The sequence below is a fragment of the Galleria mellonella genome, unplaced genomic scaffold (assembly GCF_026898425.1).
Source record: "Galleria mellonella isolate WM207_F2 unplaced genomic scaffold, CSIRO_AGI_GalMel_v1 utg133, whole genome shotgun sequence".
In the NCBI taxonomy this organism is placed as follows: Eukaryota; Metazoa; Arthropoda; class Insecta; order Lepidoptera; family Pyralidae; genus Galleria; species Galleria mellonella.
Genome location: NW_026441990.1, coordinates 4,418,242 through 4,445,441, shown reverse-complemented (window position 1 = coordinate 4,445,441; position 27,200 = coordinate 4,418,242). Strand labels below are relative to the sequence as shown.

Genomic DNA, 27,200 nt, shown 5'->3' with positions numbered 1-27,200 from the left:
AGTGTACGTTGGGAGGACATCAGTGAAATATAAATAGGTGAGGATAAAAGCAGGTCAGTTGGCCCGTCGTGACAAATTCAACAAATTTAACCACCATAGTTTTCCCATTGCTAGCAATATACCCAACCAGATCGACCTCCTCGCAGTTCCCCCTGGAAACTGTCATGGTTAATTCCTGATGAATTTATCATGATGGGCTAACTGGCCTGTTTTTATACTCATCTATCACCCTTCACTGGTGCTCCGTCAGCGTATCCCGTTAGCGCAGGCAGGCAGCAATTCCATTTTCACCCATCAAAAAAAAACCCCCATAGTTTTGTTTATATTTACGAGAATGTCGGCTTTATTAGCAATCAACTTCGAAAAGGAAGAAGTTCCAAATTAGGTTATATTTTTTTATGTTCGTTACCTCATAACCCCGTTAGTTCTAAAGTGATTTAATAAATTATTTTTTTATCTGAAACGATATACTTGCAGATTGGTTTTTTTAGATTACCTATATATAGATATATTTTTTTCATATAGATTTTTTTATAAATAATAATAACTGGTTTTATCACAATTGAAGTTGGTTTTTTAATGAAATATATATATATATATATATATATATATATATATATATATATATATATATATATATATATTATTTGTTCTTACGGTACAAGCATTGGCGTATTTTGGGGGTTGGCTCCTAAAAAGGTATATTATATACTCTCATACATACATATCTTTGTTAAAAAAGTTAAAAGCTCCACTCGCTTCTGGGGTGGGCACTAGACAATTCTGGACTGGGCACACCCCATCTTAAATACGCCTATAAGTACTGGCACGAAAATATTTGTTAGATTAATCCGACTAAAAAAAAAAGTTTCATGTTTTATCTTCGTTCACCGACGTAACCGAATGGGATTGTAGACAACTGTTCTCTTGGGCTCGTTGCAGTATTGACATGTTATGGAGTGAATTAAAACTCCTAGCTTCCCTTATATAACAGCAAGTCCTGGAATCAGAACTTAATAATTAGTAGTGTCGCGTACAGTGTGAAGCGAAAGATAGCAACACCGGATGTGCTCAAGGATTGGTCCATTTACTTTAAAAAACAAAACTTTTGCTGTTGTCAACGGACGACTTTCAAAATTGGAATGGATCGAGGCAACGGCTCTTCCGTTAAAATTTATATTTTTACAATATTTCACATACAAAATTGAAAATTCAAGTTTGTTTATATCAAATTGACATTGTAACGATCTGTTGAAGACTTCACACTTCACACACATAATAAACAGTTAGTAGAATGTACATCATGCTTTGATAGTGTGAGTTTAACACAGATTTATGTCAAATTACTTATTTATTAAAATATACGACAGACTCCGTAGTGTGACTGTATCCCTTAGTTGCCTCTTACGACACCCAAGGGAAAAAAAGGGATAGCCTATTTTATGCCGGGACCATACGGCAAAATATTACCCATTGCAACGAAAAAATTGTGAAACTTATTTAGAATTAGCGATCTAATCGCGTAAAAAAGTCACAAAAAAGTTTAGAGGAGTTGAGAAACTACTTCTTTTAAAAGTCTCGTAAAAAAAATATTTTATTGTAAAAAAAAATATATTACCTTATACATTCCAATACAGAGTATAAATATAACCTAATACAGTCACAAGTCGTATCAATGCATAGATCGTCAGTACCTTCATATCTTTTCAGGTACAATTTCCTAAAAACAAATATTGTTTTTGAATTCGTTTTATACTAAATAGTAATACAACACAACGAGTTCAAAGAAATACAATAGAGTTTTGATACCTTCACCGCCTCCGTTCCATGGAATAATAATCTAAATTAATTAATATTTAATTTAATTAACAATATTAATGTAAATTAATTAAAATATTCTTCAAATACATTAAAAATTAATGATTTTTAATATTTTTTAATTACTGACCAACTTTCAACATACAATTTAATTTAAAAATAAATAATTATATCTTACTATCGTTATAAAATGATAGCTAGATGGAGTGACGATCTCAAATGCATTGCAGTTACTTGGATGCAGGTGACTCAGGACCGTTATTTACAGTAGTCTGAAGGGGAGGCCTATGTTCAACAGTGGACAGACATTGGTTGAGATGAATGAAAATGAATAATTGTTATAAAAGCGAAACTTTGTATGGATTTCAATATTTAGAATACGAATAACGTAGAACACAGAATTATTTATATTAATTTAATTATTATTAATTTAATTTAATTATTATTAATTTAATTTAATTACTATTAATGTAATTATTATTAATTTAATTTAATTAATTATTAAATAAATTTATACATAAATAAATATTACTTTGTTAACGTAGATGTTGACACAGGCATCTGTTTGTTATATAACGTTTGATTTTCTTCCTCATCCTCTATCTCATCAGTCTTGTCTATAGCGACCCTTCGCTTCACCTCCGTTATCATTGATGTCAAGTCTTCAGTGGATGCACGTTTATCAAATACGTCACAAAGGGTTTGAATAAACCAAGAGCCATCCGTGCCTGTGTACTGCTCACTAGAATTTATTATAACTTTTTAAATAACACTGGAAATATTATCTTTAAAATGTATGTTCATTTTTTACGATATATGTATACGTGTGCGTACGTGCGTGTGCGTTTGCGTGTGCGTGTGCGTGTGTGTGTGTGTGTGTATGCGTGCGTGCGTGTGCGTGCGTGTGTGTGTGTGTACGTGCGTGCGTGCGTGTGCGTGTGCGTGTGCGTGTGCGTGTGCGTGTGCGTGTGCGTGTGCGTGTGCGTGTGCGTGTGCGTGTGCGTGTGCGTGTGCGTGCTTATTCAAAATTACTTAATTATGGTACCTGCCCTTAAACTTAGCTCTAGCTACTGCATTCGCTTAATAGAAGCATTATTAAAGTTGAAACTACAATGTTTAGAATTATTGTACGCAGCTACGTTCTGCAGAGTTGAATTTAAAATCTGGTCATTATGTTTATTCAATAATCCTTGCATAGGTACCAAGTCGCGGGCAAAAACTAGTTATAGTAAATAATTTTTATTACCTGTGAGCAGTATTTCCAATATATGAACTATGTAACACCAACATATCTGGTTCCAAATCTAATGTATAATAATAATCACTTCTTTCTTGTTTTGAATTTGTTTTTTTCGGAAACCTGTGAACATCTGGTTGATGTACTCCAACACCTCTTATATCATTTTCTCCTCTACAAGCCTAAACATAATAAAAATAAATAATTAAAGCATTACTTTTCTTGTTTTATTTGTAGTAATTAATTACTAAATAACTATTAATTCAAATTAGATAAATTAATTATTCATTGTCAATTATTTATAAGGAATAATAATTAATTTAATTATATAAACAATTAAATAATAGTAATTTATTTATTGCAAATTATTTATTAAAACTACTGAAATAATAATTAATTATAAGGGTTAATCATTAATAAATTGATAAAATTCTGATAAAAAGAAAAAATATAGCTATGTCACGATTCAGTAGAAATTACAAAGTTATTAAATTCTCCAACAAGCTAGCAATACGAGTATATATCTATGTATCTTATCTTGGACGCGGCTATTCGGCTATTAAAGTGAGGTACACTTTGTACAACTCGCACTATGTCTAGTACATAGTGCGAGTGTGTGTTAAAGTTAAAATAATGATAGGGACTATAACGGGCCATTGTCCATTAAACAAACATTTATACACAATAGCAGCCACAGGCAGCCCTCTATGTCGAGGCTGTTTCGACGCCGAAGAAACGGCTGCTCACTGCTAATCCTGGAATGTGAAGCTGTGGCCCATCAACGTTTAGAAATCCTCGGAACGGTGAGGTCGCTCCGTGAGGCCTGTGAAGATCCCAGGAAGCTTCTGTGCTTCTGGGCGCAGCTAGGTTGGCTGAATTAGCCACGACTCATACGCACAACGGCCCAAATGAGAGGCTAAGCGCGGAAAATAGAGTCCTGTTTACATTACATTACATTACTAGCGTGTGTTGTTCAAACGACATATTTAGTGTGTTACGAGTATTTTCACATATTAATATTTAAATGTTTATATGGAAATCTGAGTTTTATAAACTATCCGCTAGATACGCAGATAAAAACTGACGTAAACATTTAAGCAGTGTAACGTAAAAGTTTGTACAACTCACACTAATTGCTCTAGATTTATTACCTGAATTATTATTATCCTTGGCTTATTCATGAATGTATTATTGGTACTTGATTTCAGATAATTAATAATTTGCTGTTCTTTATATTGTTTGTCTTTTGCCATCAATATGCCATCATAATATCCATGAGTAAGCACTGCCACCGCTATGCACCCGTAATCAGTGAAGTTTTTCCTTTTCGGATCCGTAACTGTAGAGGCAAAAGGTATTATATTATGAGATTACCTTAAGAAAGAAAGAAAGAAAGAAAACATTTATTGACAACAACAAAAAGTTACATACATTATGAATAAAAAAAAAAACTTTACATTTATTATTGCCAACGTGGTCACCACTCAGCATGTGCTGCAGCAATTTAATTGTTACAGCGCTGATATTCTGTAGTGCCCATACGTGACATTACGAACGACGACAGCAAACATACGCATATATATATATATATACTCTTATATATATATATATATATATATATATATATATATATATATATATATATATATATATATATATATATATATATATATATATATATATATATATATATATATACACATACACACATAAGAGATTGGCTAACTTTTGTAATTGTTTATGTTGTATATTTTATCATCTGATATAACGTACATGGGACACTCAGAAAATTTTGGAATACTAAAAAAAATGTTCTATAGGTAAATATACTTTTCAAAGTACTCTCCACTAGCCTCTATACAAAGTTTCATGCGTCTGAACCAGTTTTGGAAACACTTTTTCCACCCCGACGCAGACAATTCGTTTACAGCCTGCTCGAACGCTGAGAGCGCATCATCCGGCGACGAAAATTGTATCCCATTGAGCTAATTTTTTATTTTTGGGAATAAGAAGTCACACGGTTCTAGGTCAGGGCTGTAAGGAGGGTGATCCAGGAATTTGTCCGGTGTGCTGTCTAGAAAGTCCCTCGTTTTGATTGCGGTGTGGGCGGGCGCATTACAATGGTGGCAGTAACCCGCGGAGCTCTGTTTGGTCGCTTGTCTATCGTATTATTCGTCCGGTTTCAGAAGACACTTAAAATCGTAACAAATCATAGAGCAAAAATGTTCTCGACGCAATTCCATTTTTAATGAGACACGGTAATTTTAATAAGCTCGCCAAAAAATGTGGAGGGAAATTTTGAATTTAAAATGCACCTATTTTTACTTATAAGTAATCATATTTTTAAATAAATTATAACTGGCCAGTCTCACATACATAAAATCATTTTCTCACAATACTTTCTGAGTGACCTGGTATAAGATCTGGGCTCTATTATTGACAATGTTGCTGTAGTTTTCAATAGTATTGTTTAATTTTGTGTTTTCTTCATTTGCATTATACATTTGTGCAAACTTTAGTGGCTGTTAAATTATTATTTAAGTGTGTCATTATGTATTGTTATAGCTGTCTGTTTGCTCTAAATAAATAAATAAATGCATCTGTTTTGTATGCAATAAAGAGTTTGTTATGTTCTTATGATATGGTTAATTATAATAAAGTTATAATTATATTATATTCCACAAAAAAATGGATATACATACTTCTTTACTTCCTTAATTTTGCTCCATTTCGATCGATTTATAAATGCGAAACTAGATAAACACTTCTGTTAATACATTTAACACTAAACTTACTTACACTTTTTCAATTTATTCTTAATTTCTTGTACTGTTTTGTCCTCGTAACATTTCACTTTAAATCCGTTTCTTTTGAATGTCCTCTTCAAAGCGTCGACGTCATGCTTAGTTGATTGTCTAGATTCTAGGTTACAATCAAATTTTGCATGATTGAAAATAACAAGAATTTTATGTTTATATTTTTCCAATTGGTATGTTAGTATTTCATTTTTTGTATTAACTATAAGGGACACTTCCTCGCTCGGTGGACTCATCTCTGATTCAAACACAGTATTGTCAGTGGATGTTGACGGTCTGTTCCATGATTCTAAATCATCGTGGTTATACTCTACTTCACGCTTTACAGGTGTATACCTTGCCATTTTCGAATATGTTAGAGCTATTTCAACGTCTGTTTTCGCGGCGCGACTAGAGCGTACTGTTGCAAATTGTATGTAGGTAAGTAAGTCGTTGCATATTATTATGTATTATCTAATTAATTTTCGTAGAATATTGTTAAATCTTATCAAACATGATAACAGAAGATAGGGTTCTATACTAAAATAATACAAAGAAACCCCTGTGATGCGATAATTAATTTACTTTTTATTTATTTATTTATTTACTTGCTTGTTTACTTGCTAATTTATTTGTTTATTTGCTTACTTATTTTTCTATTTATTTATTTATATAATACAAAACTCCACAGCTCTTAAAAAAAACAATTTACACGCTAAGTCTCTTATAAATACAGCCAATAACGGATTTTATTTATACAAACAAAAATTATAATTCTAAAGCAAGCTAGGCAAGTTAGAGTGGGTAAATCAGTGTTTGCAGGCAATGTAAGTGTATGTATGAATAAAACCATGTATAATAATAAGTGTCCATAAATTCAGGTTAATTAATATACAAAATAAATAAAACCCATGTTGCTACAGTTCAGATATTGACTGTAATGATTAAGCAATACAATTTCATGGTAACCAATTGTAAAGAACGCCGCCGCTCTATTATCCGCCCCTCTGTCCGTCTATCCGCCCGTCTGACCGTACATCCAACAATTTCTCTCGCCAATTATATGTGAAACACATACCTAATATTATTTATGTGTTAGATTTTTTTTTATATAATAATAATGTTACTGAAAATAATTTAAGCTTTAATCCAAAAAAATATCACACCCTCCTGAGAGAATAATGGCCCGCGATTGCAATAAGAAAATAAATTTTGGCGTGAATTTACTGGGTACGGAGGAATAACACCTGAGTCCTCAGGAATGGCAACGCATGGGGCGTATCATGGGCGAAACAGTATACTCTGTTATGTCCATGGTACTGCTCATGTCTATAGGCGACGGTTACCACTTTCCATCAGGTGGGCCGTCAGTTTGTTTGCCATTCTAAGTTGAATAAAAAAAATTATATATATATAAATAAATATATATATATATATATATATATATATATATATATATATATATATATATATATATATATATATATATATATATATATATATTTCAATATCGCCCATATCGGTCGGATATCTATTAAGTAATATGTTAAACGTCTGTTAATATAATATTATATATGTTCTTTAATCAAAGGTTGTCTATGAGAAATCGCTCCAGCAATAAAACTGCCTTTTGTACCTTTGTGTGTATATTTTAGTCTGTACTCCACGCTACTGTTTTTCACTTGAACTGTTTATATGTCAACGTTTATTTTTATGTTTTTGGTGCAATAAAAAGTTAAATACCAGAGGGAGACTTTGTACAAAAGTTGTTTGCTTGGGTAACTCTGCCCCATTCGTGTTTCTACCGTGAAGCTGTTGTGTTTGCATGACTGTGTTTCGGTTTGAAAGCTGGGATATGGCAGTGAATATACAGGGTATAGAGAAATAACACCTGAGTCCTCAAGAATGGCAACGCATGGGGGGTATCATGAGCAAAACAGTATACTCTGTTACGTCCATATGCGTATATAAACCATAGTGGTTAATTCTTGTTCAATTAGTTACTGTGAGCCAACTGACCTGCCATCATCCTCACCTGTCACCCTTCACTGCTCCGTCAGCGTATACCGATAGCGCAGGGAGGGTTACCATTCCATCTTCACCTATTAAAAAAATGTACCTACGTACATTAACAATTGTACACAATAAGGTGATAGGTATATTAATTCTGAAACTGATATCGGATGTTGAAGTGATACGATATCACAAGTCCGTTTCCGAAAGTAGGTATAGATAAATTTTAATCGAAAAAAGGTCATGTCCTAATCTCATTAGAAATTGGAAATCAATAAATACACCTACAGACAACGAGATATTTAACTAATACATTGATGAATGAATTTAGAATACGAAATCAGGTGAAAATTAGTCAATCTTTCCCAAAACTTTAGATATATCTACCGCCATCTCGTGACGAGTAGCATATTACATACCTAGAAACTAGGTCTACACCTACCCTGTAATTTTATTAACATATTCTACCCTTTATTTCTATCCTTATATAATAACATGTAAAAGTTAATTTGTTTCTTATTCTTACTGTGCATTTATCGATTAACTAGTATTTATCTTTATTTTTGTCACAGATTAAGAATAGTGACTTATATTTTAACCTTGTATTTTTTATGATTTTAACATAAATACTTCTAACAAATTGGCAACACAGATCTGTCAGTCATAAATTCATCATTCACTCTGTGGTTCATTCATTTATGAAAACATTGTCGCATGAATCTAAATTTAATTATATATTATAAATAAATAACTATTAAAATGATTTATAATTTATTTATAAGTTTAAATGTTATATAGTGTTATCGTGTATATTATTTGATTCTTAAAATTAATTAGTCAACATGTTTAATTACAAATATCTTTCTCGAGATCACCTCGAAGGTTTCGATAATTACAAGGTAAAAATGTACTTAATTACTTAATTGATGATATATACCAACATGATTATTAATGACTAATGAAATTAAGTAAAGTAACATTGATATTATTAGGTAGAAGAGACTAATTGATGTTAATCTCGTAGTGAACTCAAAAATTTCAAATCTAACCTCCAATTAGTATACGTAACCCTAGCCTATTTTGGGTAGTTTACTTATAGTTCACATATACATACATACATATATATATATATATATATATATATATATATATATATACAATTAAGATACACTGGAGTTAATTACGTGTCTATTAAAAATATTAAATAGAATGGTAACCCTGCCTGCGCTATCAGTAAGGGATGATTTTTTAATATGTAAGTAAGAATGAAAAGGCAGGTCAGTTAGCCCATCGTGATAAATTAAACGATAAATTAGTCACAATGGTTTCCAGGGGGAACCACATGGAAGTCGACCTGATAGGATATGTTGATAGCAATGGAGACTAATCTCCCCATTACTAACAATCCCTTCCCCCCAGTGAGGGATGATTGGTAAGGATCAAGTCAGGGCAGTTTTTTTTATTGGATTAAAATGGAATGGTAATCTTGCCTGTGCTAACGGAATATGCTGGCTGGGCACCAGTGAAGGATGATTGATGAGGATAAAAACAGGCCAATTAGCCCATCATGATGAATTCATCTGGAATGAATCATGATAGTTTCCAGGGGAAACCGTGAGGAGGTTGACCTGGTTGGGTATATTGCTAGCAATGGGATTCTCAGTCTCCATTACTAACAATCCCTTTCCCCCAGTCAGGGCAGTTGAGTTATGTTAAATAATAGAGAATTTCAGTTAAGTATCCTGTATATAAGTTATAGATAGAGCAACAACTTCAAATAATTTTACTTAAAGTTTGTAGATGCAGTTGACTCAGGATTGTCTTAGAACATTTTTATATTATGGTCTGTGGTCCGTCATGAGCTGTGATCAGCTGCAGGAAAATAAATGCTGAAATTAAGATAAATATTATAATTTAAATTTATAACATCTACATGAATTATCTCTTTGGAAATACTTCAAATTCTATGGCTTATTTTTTTTAATGCTGCACTTATATTTATTTATATGTAAGATTATTAATATAACTTATTTATAATTACTGTGGTGATGTTATGTATAAATTTCCATTTTTTTTTTTAGTACATGGCCATAGATACTAGTCCACTAAGTGTGTATGTTATGCACCCATTTTGGAATAAGATTGTTGAGGTAAGTACTAATGGAAATCCTATTAACTGTAACAGAATAGCATGGCACATATGTTCGACAAACTAATACAGTGAACACTCTATATAAGCAACATTGTTAATACTACTTTATTTATTCTACTCAGCTTAGTTAGTAAAAGAAATAAGTAAAAATATTTTCCAGACGGTAAGTATTTTTATACTCCTTTTTTTTCCTATAAGGAACTTTTCCTAATAAGATTTTTTGTATTGAAAGTGGTTAAAATGAGTTGCTTATATAGAGCATTCACTGTAATAACAAATGAACATCCCATACACTAAGCATGGGTATTTCTCTACCTCATATGAAAAATAAATTCACCTACTGTTACCCTGCTAGCCAGAGGACTTAATATAAGGTTTTGTATTTACTTTTCCTTCTTTACAAAAAACAAATAAATTATTGTAGAAACTTCTATCTAAGAAAATACAGATAAGTAGATAGTAGTTTTAATTATTAGAAATCCTTAATTCGATATGAACACATCATTTACACATGCATGTCTCGTTTTTTGCTCCTGCGATGGACACCAGATATTTTTTTTACAACTTAGAATAGCAAGCAAGCTGACGGCCCACCTGATGGAAAGTGGTAACCATCTCCTATAGACATGAGTAGGGAAGCAAACGACTTTTGTACAAAATTGTTTGCTTCCCTCTAATTCTAGGATGGAATCAGCCTAATTACACATATGAGATTGGCCATACTAAGTACTGTGCATTTTATATAGATATGTCTATATATCTAACATGTTGTTTTAGTAACCATAAATATGCCATCTATTTGAATTTACATTAATTAAATTTCAAACTCAAAATTATTCTATCATAAGATAATTATAAGATGAATTATACTGCTGTACAAGAAAGGCAACCCGCTTGATATTGGCAACTACAGACCTATCAGCTTACTATCCACAGTTTACAAACTCTTTTCATCCATTATTTTGAGCAGAATAGCAACAGAAATTGACAAATATCAACCAATAGAGCAGGCTGGATTCAGACCACATTACTCTACAATCGATCACATCCACACAATAGAACAGATAATAGAAAAGTACAAAGAATTTAATAAATCACTTTACATAGCATTTGTGGACTACTCCAAGGCCTTCGATAGCATTACACATTCATCCATATGGTATGCTTTGGCTGACAATAACATAAACAGCACCTACATAAATATTATAAAAAATATTTACTCTAATAGTATAAGCAGAGTCAAACTGGAGAGGCAGGGTGAAAAGTTCACAATTGGAAGAGGCGTAAGACAGGGAGATCCACTTTCTCCAAAACTTTTCATAGCAGTACTTAACAACATCTTTAAAAGTATCGATTGGAGCCATGAGGGTATATGGATACTGAACAAAAGACTAACACACTTATGTTTCGCAGATGATATAGTACTTTTTAGCGAATCGGTTAGCAACCTAGAAAAAATGCTACAAGAACTAGATTTGGAAAGTAAGAAAATTGGCCTAAATATGAATGCAACCAAAACAAAGATCATGACAAACCACAGCAAAAAAATTATCACAATAGAAGAGAACCCTATAGATTATGTGGATAGTTATGTGTACCTAGGTAAAATGGTCTCTTTCGAAACGAACAGTGGAGAAAATGAAGTTGATAGAAGAATAAACATAACATGGAAGAAATATTGGGCTCAAAAAGAAATCCTTAAAGGGAACTACAGTCTCAACTTAAAAAAGATAATTATGGATTCCTGCATCCTTCCAAGCCTAACATATGCATGCCAAACATGGACCTATACAGAAAAAATAAAGAACAAAATCCTATCATGTCAGCATGCGATGGAAAGAAGTATCTTAAAGTTAAGAAAAATACAGAAAATAAGAAACACTGATATTAGGAAGAAAACCAAAATAAAAGATGCTCTTCAGCATAGTATGAAACAGAAGTGGAGATGGGCAGGTCATATAGTGAGGTACAAAGATAAAAGGTGGACTCTCCAAACAACAAAATGGCGAGGTCCAGCAGGAAAAAGAAATGTTGGAAGACAAAGAAAGAGATGGGAAGATGACATAATAAAGATAGCAGGAAAGAACTGGACGGGTATTGCTATAGACAAGGAGAAGTGGAAAAAGATGGAGGAGGCTTTTACCCTTGGGGACCACGGAAGTGGAAAAAAGCTATAATAATAATAATAAAAAGATAATTATATTAAATGTATTCGGCAAAAAATCTACTTTAATTGTAGCAAAACAAGTTATATTGATTTAAAAAATAAACTACAGAAGCAATTTTGATAAAATTTCTATTTGACCAATCTGTAAGTTTAGATAAAAAAGAAAAAGAATATTCCAAATTGATTTGTAAACCAATCATATAATCAATCATAAATCAATCCAATCATAACCAATCAATAATAAGTCAGTTGGTTGTAACCAACTGACTTATTTATTTATTTAAAGGAACACCAACAGCATATTGCATTATGAGGTAACAGACATCAACTGAAACCTCCTTTTTTTTATTTTAAAGTCAGTTTTAAACTAAAAGAAGACAATGTCAATAGAATGGGTATTAATAGATGAAGCCATAGAAAATGGCAAGGTGAAATACCAAGTTATAGTATGTTTATCAGGCATTTCCTTATATATTAATATTTTATCATTCTGGGAAGTATCTGCTGATTACCTTGCCAAACATTTGTATACTTGCAATCTTATCAGCAACATCGCTTCTGTTATCATGCATGACTCATCCTTACTTTCTAATCCTTACTAATATTACAGATTTAAAAATCTGTTTGTTTGTTATTAATTAACTCAATCGTCATTAAATTTGGTATACACATAGTATTTGTCTTGGTAAAGAGCATAGGCTACATTTTATTTTGATAAATCGATAGGTAGGTACAACCCAATTACACAGACTTAGTTGCAGATAAAATATAATTACATATTTTTCCATATTTTATTAGTGTCAGAGAATAATAAACCTAGTAGTTTCCATGCTTGACAGGCGGGTTAGTAACCGCAGTTTGGCTTTTGGTGATATTCTAATAGTGGCACCTCTGCCCCTCATTCGACCATTAAGTTCCCTTAGTCGCCTCTTATGGGAAAGAAAGGAGCCTATTCTTTGTGGATCACACGGCAAGTAATATATATTTTAAAACATGGTTTCTTCTTAATTTACAGTTAGTACCTCGCTGGGTGGCGCCCAATGTTCTAACGTTCGCTGGGTTCCTACTCACTGTGCTGGATTTTCTGTTGCTCTCGTATTACGACTACGATTATTACGCGGCGACAGCGCCGTTTCATAACGAAACTGTATCAGAAGTGCCTCTCAATGGTCACATTGAAAAAATACCACAATCGCTGTGGTTCGTGCTGGCCGTTTTCCTGTTCCTCGCATATACATTAGGTATGTACATAGAAAAAAAAATAAACACTAAAAAAACTTTTTTTTTATTGATGAAAATAGAATGGTAATTCCCCCTAATTTAGGCGGGATTTCCATACGTATAGGCTGTCAGGATATCCATGTGTGATCATAGATAAAGTCATGACTTTATCTATGTCATTCTATCATATATATGAAAATGAAGTCAGGCTATCTTGATGAATTCACTAGAAATTATCCACGATGGTTTCCAGAGTGGCCGCGTGGAGACCGACCTAACCGTATTTTTTTTTAAAGTGAAAATTGGATCTATCAATAGATTGTTGTGTGTATATAATATTAGACTAATAAAGTTTTATGGCTTGTCCCGCTTTTTCAGATGGTATCGACGGTAAACAAGCGAGGCGAACCCAAACCTCGGGACCCCTGGGTGAGCTTTTCGACCATGGCCTTGACTCGTATTCCGTGTTCTTCATACCAGCATGCCTGTACTCCATATTTGGAAGATTGGATTACTCTATAGCACCTATAAGGTAAGTCTATTTCTTATGTAACTTGTGGTATAAAACTTTTCATTGCAAATCATATAGCGTGGTGTAATTATCACCAAACTTAGCAAAAATTTTACCTCCTTGAGAACCCCTAGGTTGCCACAAACAGAGTGCAGGCATTTATTTATTTATTTAATTATTTAAAAAAAAAAACATTTATAAATTATTAAATACCCATAGTACAAGTTCTAGTTTGGAACTAAATGCCACTAACATTTCCAGTTTTATTTATATGCAAAAATAAAAATAAACCAACTAAATTGCGTAAGAATAATTTTATATCTATATTGCTCATAGCTGAAAATTCTGATCATCCTGGCGTGGATGTCAGATGATTCTGGGATGGGCAGTCCCTTCCAGTTCCCTTAAATACACCTATAGTGGCCACTAAGAGTGAAACCTACAAGGTCCTCAAACTCATCATCAACATCATATCAGCCTTCAACTGTCCACTGCTGAACATAAGTCTCCCTTTAGGGGGTTTTGCCAGTAGTTGCCACGTTTGGCAAGCGAATTGGCAACCGCAGTTAGGCTTTAAAGATATTATGAGGGACGCTTCTGTCCATCCCTGGCCGTCTCTTAATCGCCTCTTACGACTCCCACGGAAAAGGAAGGGGTGGCCTATTCTACTCTTCCTTTTACAGTGTGCAAGAGTTTTTGATACAAAAAGGTAAACAACCTACTTGAATTACCTATCGTGTTACAATGCAGCTGTTATCAATAGTCCATGATTTGACAGTGACATTTCTTTCTTTTTTATTGTTGACAAGTGTCTGACATTTTTGATGTATTTTTTTTTTATATAACATTTCGAATTTTAATTACTTATTTAATATTTATTCTTTTTAAGTTTAAATATTTGCATGCCTAATTATGGCAAAATATAAGGACTTGTACTTATTGTAACATCTATACACTTACCATGTTTCTTGTAAATAAATAAATAAATACTCTTATATTGGGACCACACGGCCAAATTAATTAATTGTATCTATTTCAGAATGTACTACGTTATGTGGAATTTACTATTCAATTTCTACATAAGCCACTGGGAGAAATATAACACTGGCGTCTTATTTTTGCCCTGGGGATACGATTTCAGTATGTGGGTAAGTTGATATCTATACTAATATTTAGATACTGGGGGGATATGGACTTTTAGTAATGGGATCTAACAACCCCATCGCTGGCACTGTACGCTGGCAGGTCGACCCCCACGCGGTTCCCATTAAATATCGTAATGGTTGTCCTGGAACATATTCTGGTCACTGGATGAATATCATATATGCATCCAGGTGACCAGAATATGTTCATTAACCAGGATAAAAGTAGCCTATATCTTCTCTGTTTCATATATAAGTAGTTTTTTAGTGGGTGGTAATGAAATTGTAGCCCCACCCGCGCTATCGGTATACACTGGTGGGGCACCAGTCAATGATGAAGCAGGTCAGTTAGCCCATCATGGCGAATTCAACAAGAATTGTTCACGATGGTTTCCAGGGGAAACCACGTGGAGGTCGGCCTAATAGGGGATATTGCTAGCAATGGAGCTCTCAAACTCCATTGCTAACAATCCCTTTCCCCCATATATGAGTAGTAGGTACATATATACCAAAACTCATAACAATTGGTTAAGCCATTGAGGCGCCAAAATGTAATAAATAAACAAACACACATCAATACATATAATAAAGTCGTAACTGGTCGTTGTCTGTACATGGAAGATATATAAGAAAAACTATTATAGGAAAGGGGGGGGGGGCTTTAAGAACGCAATAGAACCCAAAACAATGATTTTTAAAATTCTTGTCTGTTTGTCTGAACGTTTGTACACGCTAATCTCAGAAACGGTTTAATGCATTTAAATGCAGTTTTCACTAATACGTTACGGTTTGCTCCACTTAACATTTGGTGTTTATTTCAATCAATTCATAAATAGAAATGTTATATCAATCTAAAGAATTACATGTAAAATGCTATAAAATAACCGATCAGTTGAATTGGCTGCAATTTTTTTTTTTTATTGTATGTATTGATTTTCGAAAATTCTGTCCACCTGTGTGAAGCCGGGACGGGTGGCTAGTTCATAATATTGTTAAGGATTAATACTATATTATATTCCAGGCTTCCACGCTATTCTTCCTGTGGACCGGCATTAAGGGTACCGGTTTCTACAAACGCCATGTATTCGGAAGCTATACATTGGCCAACATGTTTGAAATACTCATTTACGCAACTGGAGTATTCACAAATTTACCTGTCGCTCTCTATAATATATACAAGTAAGGCACCAGTACATTTTTCTTTTTACATAACCTATTAATTTTCTTTTTATTGCTCAAAGATTTTGGTATAGAATAAATGAAATATATTTATATAGTGTGTTGCTCATTGTATTTATGACATTGTCAATGCGTTAGAGAGGGATAGACACATAAAAACGCATCTGCCTTTTGACTAGTTCGTAGAAGTGAAATTCATCAAGATAGTCACTTCGTTTTCTTGGCCATATAACCCTACCAAATTCAGATACAACCTGCTTGCATACTTTCTACATAAAGTGTGTTGAATATATAATTTAGTAATGTAAAATTTATAATTGACATATCAGTATGAACAAAAATTTTACATACACATTTTCTTTACACTAGTCTGCTATGATTTGAGAAAAATAGCAACAGATAATGTATCTTTGGTCCTCTTTTTAATAATTATATTTGCATTGCAAAGGAGGCAACCATGTGATTTACAGTTTTTATTTGATCATTTCTTCTATTTAATTCCTTGTTCTATGGGTTAAGGTCGTTGCGAAACAATATCTATTTGTAAGAACAATTCTCCGTTCTAAATTCAAATATTTTTAATGTTGTGTCTTATGTATATGTGTATGTGTGCGTTCTTGTGTGCATGCATACTTGCATGTGAGCGTACGTGCGTGTGTATACTGTATGTATGTTCACATTAAAAAATCTCTTTTTTTATACCTTATTACAATCTTTGTTCCAGGTCATACAAACTTCACACCGGCAAAATGCGCCCCCTAGGGGAAGCACTGCGGCCATTGTGGTCATTTCTATCTGTGTTCGCTATCTGCTCAGTGTGGATGTACAAGTCTGAGCAGCTTCCCGAACTAGATTTGCGTGTGGTGTTCCTACTTATAGGCACTCTATTCAGTAATATAGCGGTAAGTCTAATTTACTTGATTAACTGACATCTGATTATAAAGATTCTGTAGTAATTTGTGGATAATATGCAGCTATATCTATATTTATAGTTACAATATCTATACAAGGCTCTTAGCACTCACTAAGATTTTTGGCGAGTCTCTCCATCTCTTGATATAACACGACACCCAATTTTTCCTTAATTGTCACTGTGCCTTTATATTCTTTTTTTATGCAACTTAGAATGGCAAACAAGCTGATGGCCCACTTGATGGAAAGTGATAACCGTCGCCTATAGACATGAGCAGTACCATGGACAAAACAGAGTATATTGTTTCGCAACATAATACCCCTCCATGCGTTGCCATTCCTGAGGACTCAGATGCTATTCCTCTGTACCCTTCCTCTGTAAATTCACTGCCATATCCCACCCTTTAAACCGAAACACAGCTGCTTCATGTACATAATATATAATAAGTTTAATTATAATATATAAAGCTTATATCTCCTGATTATTGAATCTAGTTGTCGCCTTGTTCCAGTGTCGGTTGATCGTGAGCCAGATGAGCTCGACGCGGTGCCCGGCGACCAACTGGCTGACCGCGCCGCTGGTCGCCGCCGTGGCGCTGTCGCTGCTGCAGCCGCGGTTCGAGCGGACTGCGCTCTACGGCCTCACTGGTCTCGCGGTCGTCGCGCACCTGCACTACGGCGCCTGCGTGGTAAATATCCCCTCTCTATACACATAATCCTATTAAAATTCTTTTCTCAAACATGCTTGGAAATGTGAGCATTATTTTGACAATCTTCTTCGAGATAAATCGAAATTGCCGTACTGGCCAGATACATGCGGGCAGCGGCCGGCAAAAGTTGTATGAAAATCCATATCTGTCGTGTTTTGCGGCCAGATAAATTACTATGTAAACTCATATCTGTCCTGTAATTTAAAAATAGAATGATCTTTTACTTCGAAACATGGCTACCAAGGAGGTAACTAATAAAAGGTTTTATTTAAATTTCGAACTGGCTTGCAAATAGAGAGCTGTTTATTGAAAAAAAAAAACAAAAGAACATTATGACGCGTGAAAAATTATTATTGTTCGTTATTCGTCATTGAACTTAAAATGTAAAATTGTGTTTTTGATTTCCGCGCATTGTTTGAGAAAAGTACTATACAAGCCTTGGCCACAACTAGGCATTGATGGACTCAGGTATGTGTGCCTTGGCTACGCCTCGGCCCACATTTGCACCTTCGTCCATCAATGCCTCAGTTGCTGGCCGCTGCAGTAATGTACTATTTTCATTGATCATCCTTCATCCCTGAATGCCTGTACTCGACTAAATCAAAAGCATTGATCATCCAATGTTTACAGAAAATATAATTGTATTCCAGGTACGTCAGATGTGTGATCACTTCAGAATAAACTGCTTCCACATTAAGCAGCGCTCAGATTGACTCTTAGACGACAGTGCGTGCTAGCAAACGTAACATACAAACAAACACCATTATGTACGCCGGCACCGCTACAAACATATCCATCCTAGAATATATCACCTCACAGATTGCGTAGTTGACCACAGAGTTATGGGTTATTTTTTTAATAAAAAAAAAAGTAACGAAATGACAATAGTTTCAAATATATTAAAATTGAAGTAGATAGGCACTATTCTTTGTCTATGGTAAGCATATTAATATATTATTTTGCATATACACTTTCATAATTAATAATATAAAGAATGGATATGTAATTTATCTAATTTAATATTGCCTTTGATTAAGTACATAATTGTGTGTGTTTTTTTACAATATGTTATGTTTGATAAAGATTGTGTACACGGCAAATTTAAAAATAGTATTACTTTTTTTTTAATATGTCATATTTATAATTAAATGCTCCCCAAAATTGTTACAGATTTTATAGTAAATTAAGAAGCTATTTATCCAATGCTCAATCAAAATAAGGAAGACACGCTGGTGACGTGTCTGATTACGTCACCAATTTTGAACTGCTATGTTAATTTTACAATCAATGGGTTTTTTTCCTTTGATGGGGATTTACTTCCATATTAGTAGAAACTGCTTGTTGCGAAGCAAACAGCATCTACAAGCAATCAAAGGATTCCGAGTTCCAAATTCAAATATTATAAATATATCAATGAAACATTTTGTCGTCAATGATTTTATTATTATTATTTTAATCACATTTTTTATTCCTTATTTATGTCTTAAGAATCACAAAATCATTAACAATATGGCGGAAAGACAGTACTGTTCTTATTTTGATTGCATTGTACTTGTTAAATGGGTAAATAGATTGATTTCTTCATCATCATCGCGTCAAAGATTTTCAATTTTACGCCCACATATGAGATTATACGTTTCGTTCCAACCCTATCCTCGCTAGTCAACACAAAATGTATATTCTCCACCTCTTTCTATCAGTATTGCCACTATCAAATATTTTTCACGTTAAAATACTCGTAGTTTTAAATCGATTTGTGTTCGAAAATTAACCAATATATTTATTTAATGGCACCTTTTTCACATATTCTTATACTTATATTAAGTGTACACATCTTTTTATATGAGATTATAGCACGCATTGTCTTAATAACTTTTATGTAAATTATTTTATATCGATTGAGACTGGCAACATCTGTACAGACTACCAACGTTCAAACAATAAATAAACTTTTTACGCATATCTTAAAGATCATTTTTAAAAGTTATCAATTGGTGAACTAAATATTACTTATTACAAAATATTACTTAGTACAATTAACTTTATAAGAAAATAGTATCTAGAAACTTCAAAACGAAATGGGGTCGATTCTTAAGCGCCATTTTTCTATCTCTATCTCTTAATCTATTATTTTAAATCGAATGTTTCGTATAAATTCTCGTTTATGAGCCATAATAAATTAAATCTATAATAATTTTTAAATCTATTAGAAATTGATTTCAAGTCTATCCTTGAAATAAAGATTTAGAGAAATGGTCGCTCAAAATCGATCCCAATGGCACCTTCGTTTTATATTTAAGGTAATTACTATGTATTGTTTATAATTTACTCTTCTCAATTCATAGGTCGCCTGGAAAAGATCGCTTTTAGCAATAAGGCCGCCCATTGTATTCTGTGTAACCATTTCTTGTAATTTATTTTCTATTAAATTTACTACTGTAATCTTTTGGAGAATACAATAAAGAACATCTATCTATGTATTTACATAACTTTATTGATGTTGTGTAAACTATCTAACTCTATTGTACTCATAAATATCTAAAAAACTCTTTATTCTTTATTGTATATTCTATGTGTTGTAGTATGATGGAAGTGACAGCTGTTATTTTGACAGTTTTTACTAAAAAAAGAATTGTATTCAACACCTTAATATCGGGGTGAATACCACTAAAGAAGGTTGTCTTGAAAAGATTGCTCTCAGCAATAAGACCGCCTTACTGTACTTATACAACTGTATCGTTATATTCGTTGTCTTGCTTATTTCCTATATTGTATAATGCAAATAAAGTATACTTATTATAAAGAAATATATTCATTCATAAAGAAGACAAAAAAAAATATTAGCGTTGAAATCAATTTTATAAATATATTTAAATTTAATTAAACTCTCATTACTAAACGCTGTATTGAATGTATAAATTATGTTTTAGTATTTTTCTTTTTTTGTATGATTTTAGTTTTATGTCACTTGCATTATGCTACAATGTAATAAATACAAAGCGAATAATTTGTTTTTTGAATTGACAGTTGAAAATGTTGCCAGTCTTAAATTATAGTTTTTTTTTTTAGTGGTAAGTTATTATAGTTATAATAATTGTTTAACTCGATTAACGCTGCTCCACATTTTATTGATAAGTTTAGATATACATACGAGCGATTTGTATAATTTTCAACATGTCTGCAATTCGTTATTTGTACAATTATTATTGCCAGGTACAAAATTCTTTAACGTATACAAATTCTTACTAATATTATAAATGTGAAAGTGAGTTTGTTACCTTTTAGTTCCTTAGCGACTCGAGCAATCGTCATAAAATCCGGTATATACGTACCATATGAGATGGATAGTGACATGGACTATTATTTATCTTGGGCAAGAAATATGCCCCGGTCACGTGGACGAAATCGCGGGTAAAAGATAGTATATAAAAAATACGCATAAGTGATAATCCCAATACTATAGTCAGACTAGCTATCTCTCGCGACTTCACCCGTGGTCGTATTGTGATTTTGAATAGTCTTGTCTGAGAAATTACCTACTAAATGCAATTTTTTTTAATCCTACCAGTAGTCCCAAAGATTAGTGCATTCAAACAAACAAACTCTTTCACTTTATTATATTATTATAATTACACATAAAGTACGAATTGCGATTTTGTACAAATTGATTGTAACAATTTAAGTATTATAAACTTTTAGAAAGCCAAGACTGACAGTTCTGAAGAAAAATTGAAAAACCTTTTTAATACTAAGATAAAGAAGTATTGCAGTTCGCGCCAAAACATAAAAAAAAAGAATCTTAGACATTTATCCTAACACAGCAGACTCTATTGTACTATGATAAATAATTACTGCGTAAATCACACAAGGTATCAACAAAGTTTTTCTTTGTACTGGTTTCTTTCTATACATAGATCTAATCATAGATTCTGTTCTTTGTCTATGACTGTTAAGCGTGCTTAGAGAATAAGGTTCTATTTATACTTACTGTCTTTTTAAAAAAGCTAAAATCTACAAATCTATTTTGACTATTGGTGTTTACTTTCTTTTACACAAATTAATGCAATAGAGAAAAAAATAAACTTTAAACTCAAATAGGTTCATTGTTTGATGATTTTAATGTCTTTTAAGACTTTAAACATGATATTAAACAAGTACATAATAGTTCTTCATCTTACGGTTTCTATAATATTAATAAATAGCTGTCAATAATTCGTCATGTGTTATCCACCTACTTAAATTAATGGTTGTTCAATAGTTTACCTAAGATTTATTTATTGGTTTATTAATGTTATTATTTATTAATTTTTATTAAGTCCCGTGTTATAACGCGTGGAGTAAACGGCGCTAAAACAAAATAATTTTAACATAAAATGACTAAATATTATTAAATAAAGGACTTCTAACATAAGATCTAGTATTGCACGAAACTCGCTTAGTATTATTTTTGTTAATTTTTATTAGAGCTTAAAATGTTTATTATTAATTCAGTATTATCTTGTATTAAAATTATGATAATCACAAATGTAAATTACGCTATAAAATGACAAAAACTCGAATGTCCAGATTCATTTTGGTCTATTTATAAACGTACATACTAGAAAACGTCGAAATATTAAAAGCATAGCCACAATATATATTATAAAGCCGTTGGTATTGGACTCCACATCTCTGCTATCCTGCCCTAATATCGTCCGAGTTATATCACAGAAGGAATGATATACTCCTATATGCCATTAACAAGCATTGATTTTTAATATTTTGCAATTTATATATAAGACAAAAAAGAAAATATTTAAAGTCTGTATTAGTTGCCGAGTGATTTTTTGTATTATATAAGAAAAGGTTCATTAGCTTTTAAGTTTTAACGCCAGCCAGTATTTTTTATATATATAAATTTACTGTTTTATTTTTTATGAATTGAATCATCACAATCAAACATTGGAATCATTGTTTACATTGGGGATGTGATCAATTGTTTTTAATCCAAGTATTACTCTATATTTATAATTGTTTTCTTTTTAATATTTTTTTTTATATGTACCTACCTGCATAGCATAGACAAATGACTTATCTGCGGAAGAGTCTCTGTATGTTCGCAGAGTAAAAATTTATTTACTATTTTGACAGATAAAAATGAACGCTAAGACCTAGTCTACAGCCTTAATTCATGCAAGTTATAATTTTGTGCACAGTACCTGTATGTACATATTAAATTTGCATTGACTGAAATATTTTTATTTTTTATTTATTTCTTATTAAACTTTATTAATTAAATATTTAAATATGTTACATTTCATGTATCTCCTAAACATTGCTATCCTTAAATAGGTATTTAAATGGAGACTCGTTTAACCGAACTAAAATCATTTGAAAAATAAAAACTTTGGGTTAAATACCCATGTATGATGATTTTTTCTTTTACATTTATTAACACTAGAAAGACAAGACGCTTGCGACGGGTTATCTCTTAGGTAGTTTTATCCTAGTTCCATCAAAATAACCAATGGATAAATTCCATTTTCATATTGTGACGATTTAAGCTGCCGTTTTTCTTCGGGAAGCAAAAAACTGCTTGGCATGAAACAAAACGTATCTGTAATAAACACCTTATATATACAAAATATGTAGTTGTAGGGTATTTACGAATTACCAATTACAGAGAAGATACACTAATTCGCAAAGAAACGAGCGGGTTGAAAAAACGACAAAACAATTTGACCCTTATTCGAACAACGTATCCAGCTGTCAAGATGTTAAATACGTAATGAGCGTGCACTAAAACTTGACATGTCATGCCTATTGTATTATGTAGGTACAAATTTTATGAAATTAAATCTATTTTTATATGACCAAAGAATTAATTACTGCTACTGGAAATAGTATTCATAATTTCCTATTCTGTAGATCTGTTGCACCAATTAGGTATATTTATTATCTTCACTCGTGGAAATATTTAAAGAAACTTGTTCTTCCTGGATTTGCCTTCTATTGTCTAGAACATTTGTAGCTAGCTTTTACACTGTGACACCTCGTCATCGCTTCTCACATTATATTTCACGAAAATATACACATAAACTATATATAGAAAGTTCGTTTTATTTAATCCCTAACCGATATTCCTAGTCATACCATAAAAGAGAATATTATGTTTAATAACTATCATAGATACTGCAGGTTTCTAGTATAATGACTTGGACATATTATATGAAGCCATAACTCCATATTCTATTCAGTGTTTTGCTCTTTTTAAAGCAAAGCAATAAGCTGAGTTGTGACCATTTTGTTGTTGTAATGCTAGCAATACACCCTATCAGGTCAACCTCCATGCGGTTCGCCCTGGAAACCATCATAGAATCTATTAGAATTTGTCACGATGGGCTAACTGAATGCTTTCATCCCTCACTGGTGCCCCACCAGCGTACACCGATAACGCGAACGGAGTTGCCATTCCATTATTACTAACAAAAAAAACGAGTTATTATGAATAGAAACATGTATGTCAACTTCACAAACTTTCAAATCTATACTTATAAATCTGTAGAGGTCAATTCTGTACATGAAATATATTTCCAAAATAACTATCAGGGGATGATTAGTGGTCGATACGGATGCCAAAAATGCAATCAGTAAAATTTTCGTCTATCTGTCTGTATGTTTGATATAGAACCAAAAACTGCTCAATGGATTTTAACAAAACTTGGTACAATTATTCTTCATACTCCTGGGCAGGTTATAGTATACTTTTCATCACACTACGATCAATAGAAGCAGAGCAGTGAATGTGTCTGTTACAAAACCACTGAACCGTGAGGAAGGACATAGGCTACTTATTTTACGAAAAACAATGGAAAAGCGGACATAGTTGCGGGCAATAGCTAGTATATCATAAAATATTGGTAAGATGAATTAAAAACTTCATAATATACTCAGAAAATAAATTATATTTCTCTATATTTTTATATTATCCTATTCTTTATACAATAATAAAATATGTCAGTTGTCCATAACATTCTTAAAATATTCTGCCTTTATTTTTTCCCTTTCTTCAACATCGGGTAAGTACGGCTGAATTCCCTTTGACCTCCTATTTCTAGAGACTTGACCCTGAAATAAATAGTAGACAAATGCAATTTTACATTTATAATAGTTGCAAGTATTTTTTTACATGTAAGACATTATTTTTTTTTTATACAACTTAGAATGGCAAACAAGCTGACGGCCCACCTGATGGAAAGTGGTAACCATCGCCTATAGACATGAGCAGTTTCGCCCATGATACCCCCCATGCATTGCCATTCCTGAGAACTCAGGTGTTATTCCTCTGTACCCAGTAAATTCATGCCATATCCCACCCTTCAAACCGAAACACAGCCATGCAAACACAACTGCTTCACGGTTGAAACACAAATGGCACAGAGGTACCCAAGCAATCGACTTTTGTACAAAGTCTCCCTCTGGTCTTCTTCTGTCATTCTTATATTAAGACTTAATTGGAATATTATTATTGAATGAAACTATTGTGAATCATACTGAATCTGATTTATATTAGCTTTACTCAGTAATAAATACAGAATTATATTTAACACAAAACTAATCATGGAACCCAAAGGTAAATATGTCAGTAAAGTTGACATAAAAGTTATCCTCCGTGGCGCAGCGGTCAACACGCCTGCCTGCGACGTGGAGGCCTCGGGTTTGATCCCCGGCCAGGTTATGATGGAAAACGATTTTTTCCTGTTTGGCCTGGGTCTTGGATCTTTATCTATATATGTATCTATTATAAATATAGTATCGTTCAGTTAGTATCCCATAACACAAGTCTCGAACTTACTTTGGAGCTAGCTCAATCTGTGTGATTTGTCCGTATATATTTATATTTATTTTTTAATATTTACAAGTTAACACAAAACAGAAGTATGCACAGCCAACAGGAAATAATTATAATTCACTTTGGTCATAAACCACTAGAGGACCGGACAATCAAATTCTAATATACCTCACTCGATAATTTAACAATAACTGGACAAACTTTTGAAAGTTATAGCCAATGTCTCACCCAGAACTTTTTACAAGTATTATAATTATCGAAATACTTTTCACATTTTTCATGATCGAAGCCGTTTTTATTCAAACACTCATAAGACTGTTCTTGTTCCTGTAAATAAGAAATTATCGTTATATAATTAAAAATTTTAAGAGTAATTTTGAAAGCAAATATTTAGAAATATTTCACGGCGTTACCTTCAAACATGGGTTAAGTCTAGCGGCATTAGGATTTGATAATTTTGCCATTTTAATTTCTATACACTTTGTTAGTGTTTGTATAGTTTCATATTTTTTTTTAAATACTTTGTTTTTTAATATTTCACAAACAAAATATTTCAGGTTAGATTACTGATACTGTCATGTCACTTTGACTTTAATGAAGTTTAACGAAAACAGAGCGGGTATTTTTGACTGATCAATACAGATTAGGGTATAGAATAAGGTAAGGCTGTTACCTTCCATATATAATAATAGCGCTCGTAAGACAGACAGACAGAACTATTTGCATTAAATACAAAACTATTTGATAGCTGCGGCTTTATCCGTGTGGTATTTATTATTCCCGTTTAATATATATAGATATATGTATCTAAATATTTATTATGCCTGGAAATACTGGACCAAAATTAACAAATGACATATCGTTCTCACTCTTTGCCTTACATCAAAATGATTTAATAAGTTTCTATAGTTTTTTTTAACTATTCCACGAAAATTCTTGAATTTTCCGTGATCAAAAGTATTTAAAATGTTGACCGGAGATGTAAGTTACCACCATGTAAAATTTCATTGAAATCGGTAAATCAATTTCGGAGATTAGCCCGTATAAACAGACAAATAGAGAGAGAAGCAAAAAAATTATTCAATACAGAATAATAATGCATGATGGTTGATGCTTTTTTAGGATTAAACTGATTAAACATCTATATATATAATGAAACTTTAGAGGTCGAATGTTTTTAATATAGAAATATTAGAAGTGGAATAGAACGCATCCAGATTTTTTTTAATAACTTTTTAATAAATTAATGAAATCTTTAAAACTGGTGTTATATTAAAAAATAGAGTCCCAAAATTATTTTTTATATAATAAATCTTTATATTACCAAAAATTAACAACGAAATATTTAAATTCTTGAAAAAAATAATCGATTGCACTAGATACATATATAATATTAAGTATGTGAACACCTTATACTAGATGTATAGACATTATTATGTAATTCTGTAGAAGATTATACAATACAATCTTACTGCCCTTACCAATAATAATAATTTATACAAATGTTAAACA

General features: G+C 32.4%; 3 protein-coding genes across 4 annotated transcripts; 1 reads left to right on the top strand and 2 right to left on the bottom strand.

Moving 5' to 3' along the window:
* Positions 1-654: 654 nt before the first annotated feature.
* Positions 655-6,406, bottom strand: LOC113511280 (caspase-6-like). 2 transcript variants are annotated; one of them, XR_008253828.1, is made up of 7 exons: positions 5,855-6,406; positions 4,207-4,394; positions 3,065-3,237; positions 2,351-2,560; positions 1,619-1,720; positions 809-1,000; positions 671-751 (listed from the first exon to the last, which is right to left on the bottom strand). XR_008253828.1 is itself a non-coding variant. In XM_031912196.2 (6 exons), exons 1-6 carry the CDS (start codon positions 6,213-6,215, stop codon positions 871-873), a joined length of 1,164 nt encoding a protein of 387 aa, XP_031768056.2. In that variant the 5' UTR covers positions 6,216-6,405; the 3' UTR covers positions 655-870. The 2 variants fall into 2 exon arrangements, 1 of the variants encoding a protein (XP_031768056.2); XM_031912196.2 differs by having other exon boundaries at positions 655-1,000; positions 5,855-6,405.
* Positions 6,407-8,547: 2,141 nt separating this feature from the next.
* Positions 8,548-23,940, top strand: LOC113511109 (ethanolaminephosphotransferase 1-like). Its single transcript, XM_026894702.3, has 9 exons — positions 8,548-8,762; positions 9,945-10,013; positions 13,198-13,423; positions 13,782-13,935; positions 14,954-15,062; positions 16,078-16,235; positions 16,960-17,137; positions 17,660-17,836; positions 18,508-23,940. The coding sequence occupies exons 1-9, from the start codon at positions 8,706-8,708 to the stop codon at positions 18,568-18,570; spliced, it is 1,191 nt and encodes a 396-aa protein (XP_026750503.2). The 5' UTR covers positions 8,548-8,705; the 3' UTR covers positions 18,571-23,940.
* Positions 23,941-24,781: 841 nt separating this feature from the next.
* LOC113511185 (coiled-coil-helix-coiled-coil-helix domain-containing protein 7) lies at positions 24,782-26,289 on the bottom strand. The gene is made up of 3 exons (XM_026894800.3): positions 26,102-26,289; positions 25,917-26,015; positions 24,782-24,964 (listed from the first exon to the last, which is right to left on the bottom strand). The coding sequence occupies exons 1-3, from the start codon at positions 26,150-26,152 to the stop codon at positions 24,854-24,856; spliced, it is 261 nt and encodes an 86-aa protein (XP_026750601.1). The 5' UTR covers positions 26,153-26,289; the 3' UTR covers positions 24,782-24,853.
* Between the last annotated feature and the right edge of the window lie 911 nt (positions 26,290-27,200).